Here is a 16,761-nt window from a genome sequence, read left to right on the forward strand (position 1 = left end):
CATCTTCGAAAGTTCTATCACTTTGTTCCAAACATCAACTATCATCCTCCCTCACCACGGCACGTCACTCACAATAGCGGAGTTCGACGATAAAATATCTTCTCCGAGTTTGATGGCTCCTGTCGGCAGCAACTCATCATCAAAATCATGGATAATGACTCCTAAATGGAATTTGCATACTGGTCGAGCCTTTTATACATATATACATACAGATCTCCGCCATATCAACAGAATGTGAACAAGAATATTCTTTTGATCGTCCGGCCTATGCTTCAAGACTCGAACAATCGGCGAACCGAAGGTATATGTATGTGTGTCTACTTCAGGGAAATTAATGATACTTTTTTTACTCAGGGGAGGAATCAAACACGTTAGCCCCCAGGAAGATTTTAGTCTAACAATTCCGATCCTGCTGAAGAACTGGCACGTCGATCATGGATATCAAATTTACAGACAAGACATAATACTAATCTTATCCCATAGGCTACTGAGAGAGATAAGGGGCAGTATTCCCTTACTAAGTACCGTGGGTCTATGTTCTTCTGAAATGCAATATTCTCACAAACTTGAGCTCGGTTAATAGAATAGACAGGACTCGACTTGAAGCCTTCTGAGTTTTTTCTGGGGTGCATATTGTGCCAAGAAGTGGAAGAAGAAACTTTCTACGAGAATAAGATGAATTTCGATCAAGTTCACAATCACGTTGGATGTTCAACCCCTGGATATCCAGAGATTGGCTTATGTGCTTTTCGATAAATATCGGGCAAGGCTGATGGAACCGAGATTCGGCTCACTTTTCATTGGTTTTCGACGACTACCTGGGTGAAATTTCGATATCAGATCTTGTATCAGGCCAATCATCTCCTTACTCAAATGAATTTCTACAGCGTCATGATGATATAGGTGACTATATTAGCCCTTGAGTCCGATATCGAATCCGTTCTGTCTTCATCTTTAAGATGAAGACAGACAACTTTAGTCAAACGTTGATCCGATACTCAAACAGTCAGCAAAAAAGTATTTAAAGATTATATTTAGAAACTTGGAAGTAGTTGTCCTATCATACAGACCCGTCACTATCGTGTTATCACGGAAAACACGATAGAAAGTTTCCGTGGTTGCCTATCACCAGTTGACTTGAGCTATCAAACCAGCAAGTCTGCAGCAACTGGAGCCAATGAGTTGCTAGGTCTTCCACCTGTCTATTTCGGCGATACAAAGGCAACGGGACATGAAATAGTTCTTGGCCGCTATGGCACGACAGATCCTTACTGGACCTGATCTATGACTTTATGGGCCAGCCTGGAGGAACATTCACAATAATTGTCATCATATCTCGGCTACTAAGAGTTCAAAACAGTGTATCAAAAGTTGTCATCAATTTGCCTTGCCGCTCTGTCGGTAACTTGAAGATCACACCACTAGCAGCAAACATCGGACCAGGCCGAGATTTTTGCATTCAGGAAAAGTGTGGTTACCTCATCATAGGCTTAGTGGCTTGATTGAAAAGCTGTATCCTGTCATTTTAGAATGTCGCTCTCCAGACCCAGTTGAAAATCTACAAGATTAATAACGCCGATAGGGCTACTGCACTGGAGCTTCAGCGAGCTGCAGCACTACTAGAGAGGAGAGTATTTGCAAGAATGAGATCATATATACTCAATATGTACTCCACATCCAATGTTGCACTGTTCTCAATCTTCTGTTAGAATTTAGGATACCAGAAAATGAAGCCCCACACACTGTAATCAGAAACCGATGAAAGGGAGAAGAAAACGGAGTAAAAAGTGACGGGGAAGGTGGTCAACGTTGAGGGAATCTAGATTCAAAGTTAAAAATTGCTGTCAGATACCAATTCCATTCACCGAAAGTAGTCTGATGGGATTCTGAGGCTAGACCGCTGTGACTCAACGTCGTGGTGCAATCGAAATTGGTTACTTGGTTGCCTATGAGCTTGCGAAGAGGTCGAGAAAAAGAACTGCCCATTTTATGCACAAATTAGAGAACAGATGAACTCTTGCTCAGAGGCATTCAGGGGTAATCCTGGTCCTCCACATGTCAGAATGCTATTGCACGAGAAGATCGATCAGATAAGATCTAGGCACCGGAATTTTCACTGCTTCAACATTTATCGAGAGAAGTGTGATCAATTGGCGATACCTCATAATGTAATGTTCGCTTATGTCAAGGATAAGTGCTTCTTAATCTTCTGTATCGAACCCAATATAGGTATTAGAAAAGACTTGATATTTAAATATTGATTATCACTCCTAGTCACGTGGTTTGATGACTCAGGTGGGGTATCTGGGGAATTTACAACCAATCAGATAATTTGTTGAGGCCTCGGAAAGTGAGGAAGCCGAGGGTCGTATGATGTTCAAAACCTTTGCTCTTTGGCAACTCCGTAACAACACCACCGTTCTATTTTTCTAGAGCCTAACTAGATGTGATTTGGTGTGGTGCGAGCGCATCCTGGCCCACAATCCCACACCCTGATGGTGATCGCCTTTTTACTGGAGGCCAATTAATTCGAGACTCCCAACCTTTCTAGAGGCCCGCTCACATTCAAGCACACCCTATTCAAGTGGGTATGTGGCTAGACTTCTTCTCCTTGCTAGGCTACATCTCTAACATCTACCCCCTCAGTACCTTGCATCTTACATCTCAGTCCCTGGATGTTTCATGCATGAGCTGTCCTACCTAAAAACACTTTTGAGTCTTGCTATCTACCAGGAGTAAGTGTCTCTTGATATTCTTATCGATGGTCGATTGACCGTCGCTAGCCTATACTGGCCTAGCTATCCGTATCCCAAGCCTGCGCAGGGGGGCGATCTCTATCTTTCGCAGCCACTGCTTCTCTGTACAAAACTAAGACAGGCTATAGTTTTCAGCCAACTAGCCTAATCATCCTCCAAATTTATCCATTGGTGCCGGCCTAAGACAAGACGTCTTGGATGCCCTAGCTCCTTATCTATTCAACTTTTTGATATTGATATACCCGTCATGGACTCGGACTTCCAGCTTTTCTCTCCCCACCGCCAGTCCGGTGGGGATGAGTCTCGTGGTATAATATCTGCCGAAAATACCAACTCAGACTGGACGCAGTGGATGCGTTGGGATGAACCCATCTTGGACGAGAACAACCATAAACCAATTGACACCAACATGGGCCTTCCTTTTGTCTCTCCACCCACCACAATGAGTTCACCGAATACCGTTCAGCAAAGCGAAGTTTTCCCAAATCTCCCTCTTGGAATGATGCAAATCCCATCAGGACTCTCCGACGACAGGAGCCGGAACTTGGGTCTAAAAGGCTCCATCGGTTCGAACTTTGGCCTGGTCTCTCCTATTTCTAGCGTGGGAGTTGGCCGAAAGCGCAAGAATGGCACCGACGACGATTCCACGATGAGGATTGATCCTGTACAGCCAGGTAAGAAGATGCCTGCCAAGAAACGTGCTCACAATGTTATCGAAAAACGATATCGAGCCAACTTGAACGAAAAGATCGCCGAACTACGTGATAGTGTACCAAGTCTCCGAGCGATGAAGCCCCTCAGCGGTTATTCTAATGACGATGAAGATGACGCCGATGGTACCCTGCCAGCCAACAAGCTCAACAAGGCTTCTATTCTATCTAAGGCAACCGAATATATTAAACATCTCGAAACTCGCAACAAACGCCTGGAAGATGAGAACACCGCTTTGAAGAATCAACTTCGCCAAGTGGACAAGGCCGCAGATCAAGCTGTCACCTCGAGCGCTTCTGTGTCATCTCCTAGCAACTATACTGTATCCGGTGAATCAAATACTGGCACGTCACCCAGTGTTTTCTCTCAGGCTGAGGAGGCTTCTGGTAATACAAGCGATGCTTCTCCCTCTCCACAGAACCCTCCTGAGGGCCTTATCAAAGTGCCCGATGCATGGCGACGCATGAGAGAGGAAGGGAAGAAAGGAATTTTCGCTGAGTCATACATGACTTCAACACCTCGAACCAACAATGGTTATGAACGGGAAAATGAGCGCCGACGGTCAAAGCTTCCTAACAAATACATGCTCGGCGCCCTTGCCGGTCTCATGGTGCTTGAGGGTTTCGGGTCAGACAAATCCGATACTGAAGCAAAGGGGCTGCTTGCCGTTCCTTTGAACTTATTGAGCCATTTAAAATCGCCCAACCTTCCGTACCTGCAATACTATATCAAGAACTTTTGGTACACGTGGCATTTGCGAGCTATTATTGGATTCCTTGTGCTTGCAACCCTCATTCTTGCCAGTGCCTTTATCATCTTCCTCTACCTTTTCAATGCCCAGCCCATCACAACGCGAACTCCAGTGAAAATAGCTGCCGAGAAAAATGCTGCTCCAAAAACCTCAAACTTCCGCCAACAAGCATGGCTTACCAGCATGCAACGAGCCGGTGTCCCGCGCCATAGATTCTGGCGTGAATGGGCTGTGGTGACATCACGATGGTTCGAATACGTTCTGCGATGCCTGATGGGTTGGAAACTTTACTCATGGGCCACTGGTATTACGGAGGAGGATGAAAAGGGCCGGGTGAAGACCTGGGACATTGCTATTGATGCTCAGCTTACCGGTGGTGATACTGAAATTAGCAAGAGTCGACTTGTGCTGACCATTTTCGCGGCGGGAACCCTTCCGCGGAGCCCAGTAAGAATGATGCTTAAGGCTTTGCATGTTCGCATCCTTTTATATAGAGTGGGAGAACCCGGCTCTTGGACCTTCCATATCTCCAACGATATAGCTCGTACGCTTGCCCGGTACCAGTGGGCCATGGCAAGAGATATGAACAACAGATTGCCCGAAAATCACCCCAATTGCCTTCCCCCTCACCTTGCGGCTCTGATTAGTCTCGACTGCGAGGATGTCATGACCGATTCTATCACTCAGCGTGCTGTCAATCTCGTTTGGAACCAACCTACTCAAGAAGGCACTCTTGATGACGAGGTGCTACTTGATGTCGTCGACGAGGATCCGGCTATCCAGTGCCCGGTCGATGCCCTGGCCGCTTGGTATTCATGCCACCTTCTGCAGGCCTCTCTTTTGAAGTATCTCGAGGCGAGCGGGGGCGGTCTCAACTCCAAGCCCAGCCGTGACTGTTTTAAGAAAAGGATTCATATGGCTCTCGAATCTGCCCCGCGTCTCTCAGCCGCGTATACCCGCGCTCTCGTAATGAAATCAGTTTTCTTTGAGACCGATCGCATTAAGAAAATCGATTTCGTTCTTGCCGCTCTTCCTAGGGAGAACAGCAGCGACCAGAGTCGTGCTGACAACTTCATTGACTCGTCACTGCCAGTCTCAGTCCGGAATGAGATTGCACTCACTGTACGCTGTGCAATGATTGCTGCAGTGGTGACAGGGCGGTCCTCGGACGATTCACCTTTTCCTGCGTCATTCACTATCCAAAAGGCAATCAATTGGTTCAACGAACTCCCCATTGACCCGGTCGAACTTAGTCTACTTGGATTTTCCGCAGTCTACCATTTGCTGCATCTCCTTGCATCTGACGTCGATTACATTGCTTCGTCCGATTCATCCGCTCCGTCTTCCCCCACCAGTGAAACCGCATGCTCCGCCGATGACGAGGCCGAGGAAACACCTCGTCCCGTTCGCAAGCCTCTAATCTGCCCGCGAGACATCCCCAATCTAGGTCGTGTCGCTGCCCAGTTGATTTACTGGGCTCAAAACGCCTACAACCCTATTTTCTACGGCTTCTCTCCCGCTCTTGTTGAGGTCATTGTAAAGTCATGCACCTCTGTTTGTGCAAATGCCGGTATCAACGTGGATGACTACTTTCAAGTCGCCTCCGAACCTATCTCAGTGAAGAAACGTCGGCACAGACGTCGTCGGGAGAACTCTGAACCGGCTCCCCAGAGTGATGCTGACCAAGACGCAGTCGGTTCTCATATTGGAAAGATACTTTCATTTCCACATGAACGATCAGCTAGCAACGATACGGGTTATGGCAGCCTGAGCTCCAACGACGAGATAAATTCTCGTCTTAATTTAACTGAAAAGGTACTAGACATTATGGGTTGAACACTCGAGCCAAATCTTCCTGTCTAGTATACGGAAATTTTATAATGACTTTGGCGTTTCTTTTCGGTATTGGGTTGAGCATAAGTCTACTTTGTGTTATGCGGCTTCGGAGTAGAAGGAAATAAGGAATTGTCAAACTAACTGGCGCATTTTGTTTTTTACACATACATTTAGAAATTCGCTCCTCGTGTTTGAATTCCGAGCTGCTCTTTCAGTCAAATAATAAAAATGAAGATTTTCCAATCATTTACTTTTCTCCCAGTATCATCCAGGTTCGGGCAGTTACCCTTCCGAGGTTATGCATACTTGTCTTCAAGTCTCATACCTCGGCATGATATTATCAAGGCAAAAGTCATGGTGACACTACTCCGTAAGCATACATATGGTACTCCGAACGTTCTAACCTAATTTGGAATTGGTTTCTGGAGCTCTTGCCAGGTTTGCCTTGTAAGACGAGCCCGAACCTTTCCTGCTTTGAGAATCTCCAAGCAAATACAAAACACCCCAAGCTACCCAGTGCTCAGTTGCTGGACAGTCGAATGTTCTCGAATCAAACTTAATAGAAGAGTGAATTGTCTAGAATATTCAACATTCTCGTCATATTATGGCTCCCTTTAGGGTGATTATCATTGGTGGCAGTGTCAGCGGTCTAACATTGGCCAATGCGCTCGAGCAATACGGTATCGACTTTGTCGTGTTAGAAAAATATGAAATTGCGCCTGATATTGGGGCTGGACTCGCTATCTGGCCTCATGGCGCGCGGATACTGGATCAACTTGGGTGCCATGATGCAATTGTGAAATTCAACGAGCCAGTCAATACGATCACAACCTATGATGTGAATGGGAATCATCGAGGAGAATTCCCTGAAGCAGGAGCTTGGTTTGAGGAGATGTAGGTAATTTTTCATTCTGAATTTTATGCAGGTATTAACCGTTTTACAGCTTTCGATACAAGATGCGCTTCATGGAGAGGCGGCAGACTGTGCAGGCTATTTATGACAACCTTCGCGACAAGACAAAAGTTCATGCTTACAGTGCGGTTGTCAAGATTGAATGCCGCTCAGATGGTGTCTCTGTTGAAACAGATGACGGATCTGTTTTCCACGGAGATATCATTGTCGGAGCAGATGGAGTCCGAAGCTCTATTCGAAATGAGATGCAGCGTCTCGCATCAGACGAAACACCTGGCAGAATTCTATTCCCGACCAAGGAATCTTTTCATCATACCTACCGTGGGCTATTCGGCACATCGCGCATGCCCAAGGGTATGATGAGACAAGACGAAGCCTCCAGATCATTTGGCTCAGATCGCAGCTATCTTGCAGCAGGAGGACCTGATGGTATTCTGTATTGGATCATTTTTGCGAAGAATGATGAACCAGCCCAGGGAACATCTTTCCCTCACTTCACTGAGGCAGAGGCTCAAGAACTTATCGCCAGGTATGCGGATGATTTCATCAGGCCAGGCGTCAGGTTTGGCGATGTTATCAAGCATCAAATCAAGTCTTCCCTGGTCCCCATCGAGGAAGGTGTTTTGAAAACATGCTTCTATCGACGTATGGTCTTACTCGGTGATTCCTGGCACAAGAGCAATCCAGTGACCGGGCTCAATGGAAATAGTTGCATCAATTCCGCTGCCACACTTGCTGATGAGCTTGAATGCTTCGCGAGGCGTGAACCAAGTCCTGATGAAGCCAGAATCGAAAAGGCTTTTCTCGCGTATCAACAGTCTCGAGAACAGCAAGCTCGAGTTGCAGCAAACCTTTCTCATGCGATGCAAAAAGCTGATGCTATGGCAACCCCACTACACAAGATCTTCCAGTTATACCTGCTCCCAAAGATTCCAATGGAGGTATTTGTGAGTAGAGTGGCCTATCTTATGAGTTTGGGCGTTCGGATGAAGCATCTTCCTATTCCCTCAAAACCAGGTATGCACCTTTACGACGATGAAGTCAAATTGAAGCCCAAATCTCGGTCGCGATTGGCCAGTATGGCCTGGATTTCGCTGCTTGTGTTTGCGACAGTGTGGCTCTATCCTCTCCAAAAACTTGAGTTCGACCGTGTTCATCTGCATGGCGAGCATACGCGTGAGAGTTACTTCTTCATGTCGATAAATCTGGAACAAGAACAAATGTATCAGCTCCTCGATCAATTGAGAATATCAGTGGTTATGCTGATTATGTGCATCGAATCTTACCGACGGTTCTTCTTTATGAGTATACTCGGCAGGTACGTGTTTCGGTTTTCCGTTCATTCGCAACCTGGCAACTAACTGAAACCAGTGCGCTCTTATTTGGAATGGCCTCTTTGGTTTTAGACTGGACCATTGTGATGCCGATTTACTTCAGCCTTTTCATCATGTTTACCGGAGCCAAAGCATTTTACTTCCCGTCTCCAAGAGCTTTGGACTTGTCAATACCTAGGGCAATCAATTTGGCTTACTGGTCTGTCTATACTCCTTTGGTCGTTTACTCTCTGAAATCTCCCACGCTGCCAGTAAAGCTGTGGCCAATGGCTCATGCTATTATGCCATTGGTCGTTCGATTTTACAACAAAGTACTTCCTTCAGCATCTGTCTCAAATCCTAAGGCATTATTTGGACGTTTTACCGTGAGTCAATTACACTTTATGGAGATGGTCTCTGCCATCCATTTCATTTTCTCATCACTAGGAGCTCGAGCTCCATTCCATGTGGTATTTCGCCTTTTGAAGGGGGAATCTGGGTTTCTTCAAGGAGTTGAAGCTCAGACACTTCTTTTGGATATTCTAATCACGATCTTCACAATTTTTGTTCATTGGGACCTACTACGAGTCCGTATATCCACCAGCTATTCCTGGACAGAGATTATCTCTGGTCCCGCCCTTGTATTTATCGTCAGCCCTTCTATCGCATTGGTCAGGACATGGAAGTATCGAGAAGATAGCTGGGAAGTGGCGCGGAGATCAAGCGAAGATGTCTAATTGGATATTCGAAGTCGAAGGGATGTCGTGTGGTAATCTGGCGAGAAGCATTGGTCATCTATCCACAAGCTGTACTTTTGTCGGCCGTGAGAAGACTAAGATTGTGAAGATGTGGTGCGGTAATCATCGGCAATGAGTATTGGATGCTGCTCTGTCCTTTTTAAGTAAACCCCAACGTGGTATAGAAAAACTTATGTCAATGGGAATACACCAATACATCATCATGTATCGTAATCTACTACATCGACTCCACAATGCACTAAACTATTGTCCTTATCAACGTTGCAGTTGCGTTTTTCTCCTCAAAGCCACAAAGCTTATAGAAGAGCAATATGACGTGCACTCTGCAAGCACGTTTCGATTTGAGTATCTACAGGTAAGAAAAATGATGTCTTTGAGTGAATTGGATCAAGAATTCAAGACAATAAGTTATTTAAATTCCGGTTCAGGAGGGGGAAATGGGCTTTCCATGCCGCAGACGGGGAGTGGATAAAATTTCCGTTTTCGGAAGCTTCAACCACTATTCAGCTTCTAGGCCAACACGTTTCTTCCACACCTCTCTTCCCGCTTGGATTCTTGAGAATGTCATAGACGTTCATTGTATTACTCATGCTACCAGGTTTTAACGTGGACTTAGTGGGTGGCGTTCGTTCAATCTGTGGTTTGTTTATAGATCTGAGCACTGAGACGACATACCAGTGGATAAGCTCAAGCCCCCTCGATTCACTTACCCATTTCGGTTTGTTACATTCCTCAAGAAACACGCTTTCGTTGGACAATAACGCAAATCTTTAAATCTTTGTGATGTTTTCATTTTAGCAGTAATAAACTTCAAGGCACTCGGTTCTTATGACGGCATTCAGGATGGAGTCCAAGATCCGGAAAGTTGGATACCACTTCCTGAAATGGAATTGGCTTTTTCTCCACGCAAAGGTGCTCCGTATTTAGAGCGTTTATATTTTGCAGATACGTCCTTTGTTCTTCGTTCGGTCTGAGACTTCGAGGAGTCGTTGAATATCCGTGCTGTTGGGCGGTTTACGACGATATTCCTTTCTATTTATTCGCTGTTTGTCTTCTAAGGCTCATATCTATATCCTTTGCGGAACTATTTTGCATACGGATGGCAAAATGGGCGTTGAATTGAAAGGAAATGGCCATGATGAGCCGCCCATGAACCCGGAGATTGCGGTTCCTCTGTTCGTCATTGCGGTACTAATCGCCTTGATATTTATATACAGAACGATCATTCGAATTCAACATCGCCGACGTTCAAAGCTAGCCATGCAGACCAATGACCAGACTCAGCTCTCTCGGACGAGTGGGAGAATCGCTGGCCTGAAGAAGCATGTGCTGTACGCACCATTCTGGGGTAATCGGCACAGCCGAGAGTTTCGATTTCTCAGAATGCATATGGGATCGGTGCCATTGAGGATGGAGATGATATTCCTAGTGATTTATCTGTGTCTGAATTTGATATTTATCATTGTGACAGTTGATTGGTGGCGAAATGATCTCTCTTTGAAGCTATTTCAACTCAAGTATGCCGCTGGTCATCTGGCCGTGATGAATACCCCTGGACTGGTTCTGAGTGCAGGCCGGAATAATCCATTGGTTCCAATGCTAGGACTTTCCTTTGACTCCTTCAACTTCATGCATCGCTGGGTTGGGCGTGTTATTGCAGCGAATTCTATCATTCACATGAGCAGTGTTCTGGCAAATCAAGCTTATATGAGTGAGTGCCCTCGATTTTTAGAGCACAAGATATATTTTAGCTAATTTATCTTCTCTGCAGATGGTAGCGACTACATTCTTTATTCAATTTGGCAAGTGCCATTTTACATATACGGTTTGATGGTATATATCAATCCATGATGATCCAAAAATGGAGTATTCTAACGCGACTCTCATACTTTAGGCTATTCTTGGATTCGTCTTCATCTGCATACAATCATTATCGCCTCTCAGACACTCATTTTACGAATTCTTTCTTCACTGTCATATTGCTCTAGCCATTATGTCCTTCGTGGCACTGTGGTATCATCTCAAGAATTTGACACAGCAGCGGGTGCTACTAGGTACTCTGATTTTGTGGGGTCTCGATGTAAGTTCACAATTCCAATCCCGAACTTCTGAACTATTTACTGATTTTGAAAGCGTGCCGGTCGCCTCGGAATCCTTATCTGGAGAAACTTCAGCAAGCGTCCAACAACCGCTACCGTGGAAGCGCTTCCCGGATCAGTTGCACGTGTTGATGTTGAGGTTGCCCGAGCCTGGAACTTCCGTCCAGGACAATACATGTATCTTTACATTCCCTGCCTTGGCTTATGGACCTCACACCCTTTCACGGTTGCCTGGACATCAAACGGAGAGAGCTTCAATGAGAAACAGAGCTCCAGTGACTCATTCGCTTCTCTCATTGGCGGCTCACAGAAGACTACAATGTCGGTTCTTATCAAGGGCCAAGACGGCTTCACCAAGAAACTCCTTCGCAAAGTTGAGGAGTCGCCCGAGGGAAGAATCAAAGTATTAGCATTAGCCGAGGGACCCTTTGGTAGGGATGAATGTTTCTTTATCATAAAAAAATACTAATACTAGTCTAGGTGGGATTCACTCTTTGGCTTCGTATGGGAGTCTTCTGCTGATTGCAGGTGGTATTGGTATCACTCATCCAATATCCTACCTGCATGAGGTGGTATCAAACTTTGCCTCTCGTAAAACGGCAATCCGCAAAGTCCACCTGGTGTGGATGATTCGAAGTTTGGGTAAGTTGCATTCCAAGAACCATCCTTTATCAACATGTACGATAATACTGACTTGGGCTATTAGATCATTTAACATGGGTTCAAACGTGGATGATTGAGATATTAAGCCACGACGCCTTGAAGAGCTCCATCAATTCCACCGGAACTTCATACTTTCAGTTTCAAGGCTTGAGGCTATGTATTGAAGTTCACGTCACAGACCATAAAGACAATGTCGAAGAATATATACCTACACCCGAGACACCGTGGACAGAATGTGCCCCATCTAGCGTGTCCGTCAGCGTACAATATGGGAAACCGTGTTTACGAACATTGTTAGAGAATGAAAAAACGGAGCAGGTTGGTGCATTGGCAGTCAGCGTCTGTGGCCCCGGTTGTCTCGGTGATAGTGTCCGTGAAGCTGTGCGCAATGTGCAAGGGGAGAAGACGGTTGATCTGTTTGAAGAGGCGTTTTCGTGGTGACTAGCTAAATATTTTCAATCTCTTGACATTCAAGGTTTCTGTGGCTTCTGAGCGGTAAAAATATAAAACGAGAATAATCCTGGATTTACGTTATTTGACATGGTGGCTCTCAAATGAAGCCGGGAAACGAATGACGCGCTAAAATCAGCAGGAGTTGGCTCCTAGAGTTGGCCACAGAAGAAAATTATATAAAACATTTTGAAAAACATTTTGAAAAACCCGAAATTATTCCCATAGACATGAGACCTAGAATTTAATCATATCACGTATAGTAGCCCTAGCTATAGCATCTCATTCTCTGGTATATTCCATGGATTCTAGAAGTATAAATAAGTCTACTGATTTAAGAAGTGATATATGTGGGTATCGCTGGATCAATCTTGGGAGCCAAGGGTTTGATGATTTAAAGTGAATATATGTGAAGCGGGGCCAAATGCTGATCGTACTTTTTTGAAATGAACATGAAATGCCTAAACTTGCTAGGTTCTATCAGATTTGTCATCTACGGAGGTATTGCGGGGCTCATTAATCAGAATATATCAAGCGTCTTCAAATTTTTCTTCCTTCTTCTTTTTTTTACAAGCTTGCATTTCACTTTATTCACAATGTCTACGCAAAAGGCTGTCGTCATCATATCGCCAAAGGTTGCAGGTTTGGTCACTGACAGACCAATCCCTAAGCTTCGCGATGATTACATCCTCGTAAAGACCGTTGCTGTGGGTCTAAACCCTACCGACTGGAAACACATCGAATACGTTGCATCCCCCGGTGTGCTAGTAGGCTGCGACTATGCCGGTACAGTAGAGGCCACTGGCAAAGACGTCCACGAGTCCTTCAAGAAGGGTGATCGTATCTGCGGCTTCGTCCACGGCTGTAATGACGTTCAGCCTGAGGACGGTGGCTTTGCTCAATATATCGTGGCCAAGGCTGGCGTGCAGATGAAGATTCCCGACCACCTATCCTTCCAAGAGGCCGCCACTCTAGGTGTTGGTATCACCACAGTTGGCCAAGGTCTCTACCAAAGCCTGAAACTGGCTCTTCCCACCGATCCGACCTGGGATAAAACTCCTCTCCTCATTTACGGTGGTTCTACAGCAACTGGCACACTGGCTATTCAATTCGCCAAGTATTCCGGCTACACTGTCATCACTACTTGCTCTCCACGCAACGTGAACCTTGTTCGTAGCGTCGGAGCTGATCACGTCTTCGACTACAATGTCCCCGAGTCTCCTGCCCAAATCCGCAAGCTTACCAACGATAACTTGAAGCTCGTTTTTGACTGTATTTCACTCGAAGATAGTACTGCTTTCTGTGAGGGTGCCATTTCTACCGGTGGTGGTGACTATAGCACCCTCCTTCCCGTCAAGATTGCCCGCAAGAATGTCCGCAGTCGTTCTACTCTGGGGTACACTGCTTTGGGTGAAGATTTCTCAGTTGGACCTACCCCTTATCCCGCTAAATCCGAAGACTTTGATCATGCACAGCTTTTCACAGTGATGAGCGAATGGTTCTTGGCCAATAGAAAGGTCAAAGTGCATCCTCCTAAGGTTGGCAAGGACGGCTTGAAGGGTGTTTTGGAAGGACTTAAGCTGATGAAGGATGGCAAAGTCAGCGGAGAGAAGCTGGTTTATAATGTTGATGAGACTCCTTAAAAGACGGTTTTGTCATGATTGATGGAGAGGCCAAATTTTAATCTTTACTCTGTATCGACACAGCCCATCTTGATTCTGGCTCGCATATAATTCACTGTGCCATTTTCAGGTTGTCAGAGCCCTTGTTTGTATTAAATTAAACAGAGACTGTTTGCTCAAAGATAGGATGATGAGACATTCCAAGCTGTCCGCGAACAACAATCTTCATACTATCCAAAATTCGTTGCTCTAATCCTCCCTCAAGTACCACAGCACCCCCAATCTTCTGCCAGCCAGTTTCAACCGTCAAGCCATTGAAAGCGCCGAATGTCTTCCTAAATTTGTATGGTCTAATAGCTTTCCAGATCAGATAAATATCATCAGCAGGCATTGGGATCATATTCGGGATCGACCACATGAATGTATAAGTAGACTGTGATGGCAATCGTGGCGATGGATTTAGCCCAGACTATCAAAGAATATCAGCGCTGATACGACCTTAGAGGTACCTGAAGTTGAAGTCATTCTCACCGGGACGGTCACAATCGTGTCTGCAATGAAGAGCATTCCCTGGTATTCGGCCCAGTGCAGAACAAGACTGCCTGGGAAATGACCGCCACATTTGATAGCAGTGAGGCCAGGTACGATCAATTTTGTGGTTTCAGTAATGAGTTCCCTCTTCACATCTGTGGCATCCATACGTGACATCCATTCTGTGTCTTCAGGCGAGACATAAACTGGGCACTTGAAGGTGCGTGCCCAAGTCACATAAGTTGTGTAATAGTGGGGATGAGATATCACCATGGCCGAAAGTCCGCCCAGTGCTTGAATCTAGGGTAATGTATCGGTTAAGGAGACTTCTCCACTTCTCAAAATAGATAAAACGAACCTTCTCGACGGTATCGTCATCAAGAAAAGCGATCAGATCCCACAGTATATTCTGATGTGGAGTCTTCAGGAAGAAAGCGCGTTGTCCAATGGCAAACTAAGCCTGGTCAGAAACAGCCTTGATACATAGCATTAAGTATTACCTTGGGTGTTGTGCAAATTGACCAAAGGCTGTATAAACTATCCTCACTTTGATAGTGATGAGTCCATTCATTGCGATAGTTTTTGGTTTTCAGCGATCTCAGGGTGGTATATGCCTGTCCTGATGGTGGAATGAATTGTCGCGGGTCCTAGAAACAACATCACATCAATTCTGAGGTCTTGAAAATAGAAAATTCGATACTTAAGGGAATATGGACCTCGCAAATGAAACAGCTAGGTTGTTCGGAGGAATCCGAAGTGCTGTACTGAGTCCCACAGGCTACGCATAGGACCAGCGCATCATCCTTCTCGTACATGGTCAACTGCTTTCATTCACTCGAGTAGGTCAGATCAAGTTCTGAATTCTTATTCAAATGCGGAGGTCTAGATGATGAAGTGAAGTATGGACCAGCCGGACCAATAATGCCCCGCACGCGGGGTGCTTATGTGTATTTGTCAACTTTGTACCCATCTAAAATGCCGATATCTGACTTAGTGTACGAATTAAAAGTATCCAAAAGGAATGCACAGACTCCGAAGTATCCAACAACTGGCCGAGTGTAATGCCTGAACGTCCAAGACTTAGATACCACTGTTCAGCACAAGTACCTCGGAACTGAGCTATAGTCTCATAATCTGAATCTTGAGGAGAATATTTGGATCCTCAAATCTCAATGGAGCAAGAAACCTTGCAATTGAAGAAATCTAAGTTAAGAAAGTCGATCAGTGGTAAAAAGTTCTGGTTGAAGCTGAGATCCTCTATTTATACTTCAAATGCTATAAGTTGAATTCAGTAAATTTGATTGAAGATTCACTAGCTAATGAAAAGGAAGCAATTCCTTCTCAGTGTATGAGTTTACATTTATAATTTATGAATATATAGATAACTACTGTTTTGGCCAAAAATAGTGTAAGCAATCTTGATCGACGTTGACCAATCACAAGGCGGCCCGCATCATTAAAAAATCACTGATCAAAAGCTCCAACAACCATTTCTTCTCTTCTCAACCACCAACATTCATCACACCATGGTCGACCCGGAAGTGTCACTCTCTAACTTGAGCCGTAATGATGGCTCTGTATCCTACAAATGCCCGGCTACCGGCTTTCATGTGCTTGGTGCCGTCAATGCCCCAGTTGAGCTTCCCGGTCGTCGCGACGCCCAAAAGCCCGAAGAAGCTACCGTTGAGGTGTTTGTGAAACCAGGAAGTGCCACAGCTGGAGTTGGTGAGAGATACGCCGAGGGTATCTTGCGAAGTGTGTTGAGTGAGGTGATCTTGGGACGCGAAAAAGGATTCTCTCGCCGCGGAGTTGTCATCACACTAGTGATTCTTGGAGGCGAAACCATCGGGCGTGGGGACTCTGTGAGTAGAACAGATGGCACTATGCCCTGGATGATTTTGAAATCCATAAACTTACATATATACAGTACATCACTCTTCTCCCGGCTCTTTTGAACGCTTCGTTACTCGCTTTGCTTTCGGCATCCGTACCCATGTCCATGGCTTTCGCTACAACATTGCTCGGTGTGACTCAATCTGGCGACATCATTCGCGATCTCTCAACAAGTGATGCAAAGGCTGCGGCATCACTTCACGCTCTTGCATTTTCCTCCAAGGGCCACCTGCTCCTCAATGAGAGCCAGGGACGATTCGATTTTGAAACATGGGAGCTGGTCCGGCAACAGGCTGTCGCTATCTGTCGGAAGGCTTCTACTGGCTCTGACGGAGATGTCACAATGGGCGAAGAGACAGATAAGGCTCACCTGGATGAGTTTATTCGCGAGACTGTGGAGGATTCCCTACACAAGGACTATTCATGGAAACTTGACGATCTCTGAGAGAGATAGCATAATAAAAT

General features: G+C 45.5%; 6 protein-coding genes across 6 annotated transcripts; 5 read left to right on the plus strand and 1 right to left on the minus strand.

Moving 5' to 3' along the window:
- Positions 1-3,003: 3,003 nt before the first annotated feature.
- N7495_007827 (basic helix-loop-helix domain-containing protein) lies at positions 3,004-6,054 on the plus strand (the record flags this gene model as incomplete). The annotated part of the gene is made up of 1 exon (XM_057210478.1): positions 3,004-6,054. One exon carries the CDS (start codon positions 3,004-3,006, stop codon positions 6,052-6,054), a length of 3,051 nt encoding a protein of 1,016 aa, XP_057060021.1.
- A 604-nt stretch (positions 6,055-6,658) lies between these two features.
- N7495_007828 (FAD-dependent oxidoreductase) lies at positions 6,659-8,328 on the plus strand (the record flags this gene model as incomplete). Its single annotated transcript, XM_057210479.1, has 2 exons — positions 6,659-6,948; positions 6,999-8,328. The coding sequence occupies 2 exons, from the start codon at positions 6,659-6,661 to the stop codon at positions 8,326-8,328; spliced, it is 1,620 nt and encodes a 539-aa protein (XP_057060022.1).
- A 1,817-nt stretch (positions 8,329-10,145) lies between these two features.
- N7495_007829 (ferric reductase family protein) lies at positions 10,146-12,241 on the plus strand (the record flags this gene model as incomplete). Its single annotated transcript, XM_057210480.1, has 6 exons — positions 10,146-10,749; positions 10,810-10,871; positions 10,933-11,118; positions 11,172-11,568; positions 11,618-11,779; positions 11,844-12,241. The coding sequence occupies 6 exons, from the start codon at positions 10,146-10,148 to the stop codon at positions 12,239-12,241; spliced, it is 1,809 nt and encodes a 602-aa protein (XP_057060023.1).
- A 605-nt stretch (positions 12,242-12,846) lies between these two features.
- N7495_007830 (zinc-binding alcohol dehydrogenase family protein) lies at positions 12,847-13,893 on the plus strand (the record flags this gene model as incomplete). The annotated part of the gene is made up of 1 exon (XM_057210481.1): positions 12,847-13,893. One exon carries the CDS (start codon positions 12,847-12,849, stop codon positions 13,891-13,893), a length of 1,047 nt encoding a protein of 348 aa, XP_057060024.1.
- A 136-nt stretch (positions 13,894-14,029) lies between these two features.
- Positions 14,030-14,974, minus strand: N7495_007831 (uncharacterized protein; the record flags this gene model as incomplete). Its single annotated transcript, XM_057210482.1, has 4 exons — positions 14,030-14,341; positions 14,404-14,703; positions 14,762-14,857; positions 14,951-14,974. 4 exons carry the CDS (start codon positions 14,972-14,974, stop codon positions 14,030-14,032), a joined length of 732 nt encoding a protein of 243 aa, XP_057060025.1.
- An 810-nt stretch (positions 14,975-15,784) lies between these two features.
- N7495_007832 (putative exosome complex subunit Rrp46) lies at positions 15,785-16,741 on the plus strand (the record flags this gene model as incomplete). Its single annotated transcript, XM_057210483.1, has 3 exons — positions 15,785-15,811; positions 15,882-16,265; positions 16,331-16,741. Coding segments are annotated over 3 exons (822 nt in total), but the record flags the coding sequence as incomplete, so codon positions are not given.
- Between the last annotated feature and the right edge of the window lie 20 nt (positions 16,742-16,761).

This window comes from Penicillium taxi (genome assembly GCF_028828555.1).
Source record: "Penicillium taxi strain IBT 34144 chromosome Unknown utg000005l_segment0_segment0, whole genome shotgun sequence".
NCBI classification, from domain to species: Eukaryota; Fungi; Ascomycota; class Eurotiomycetes; order Eurotiales; family Aspergillaceae; genus Penicillium; species Penicillium taxi.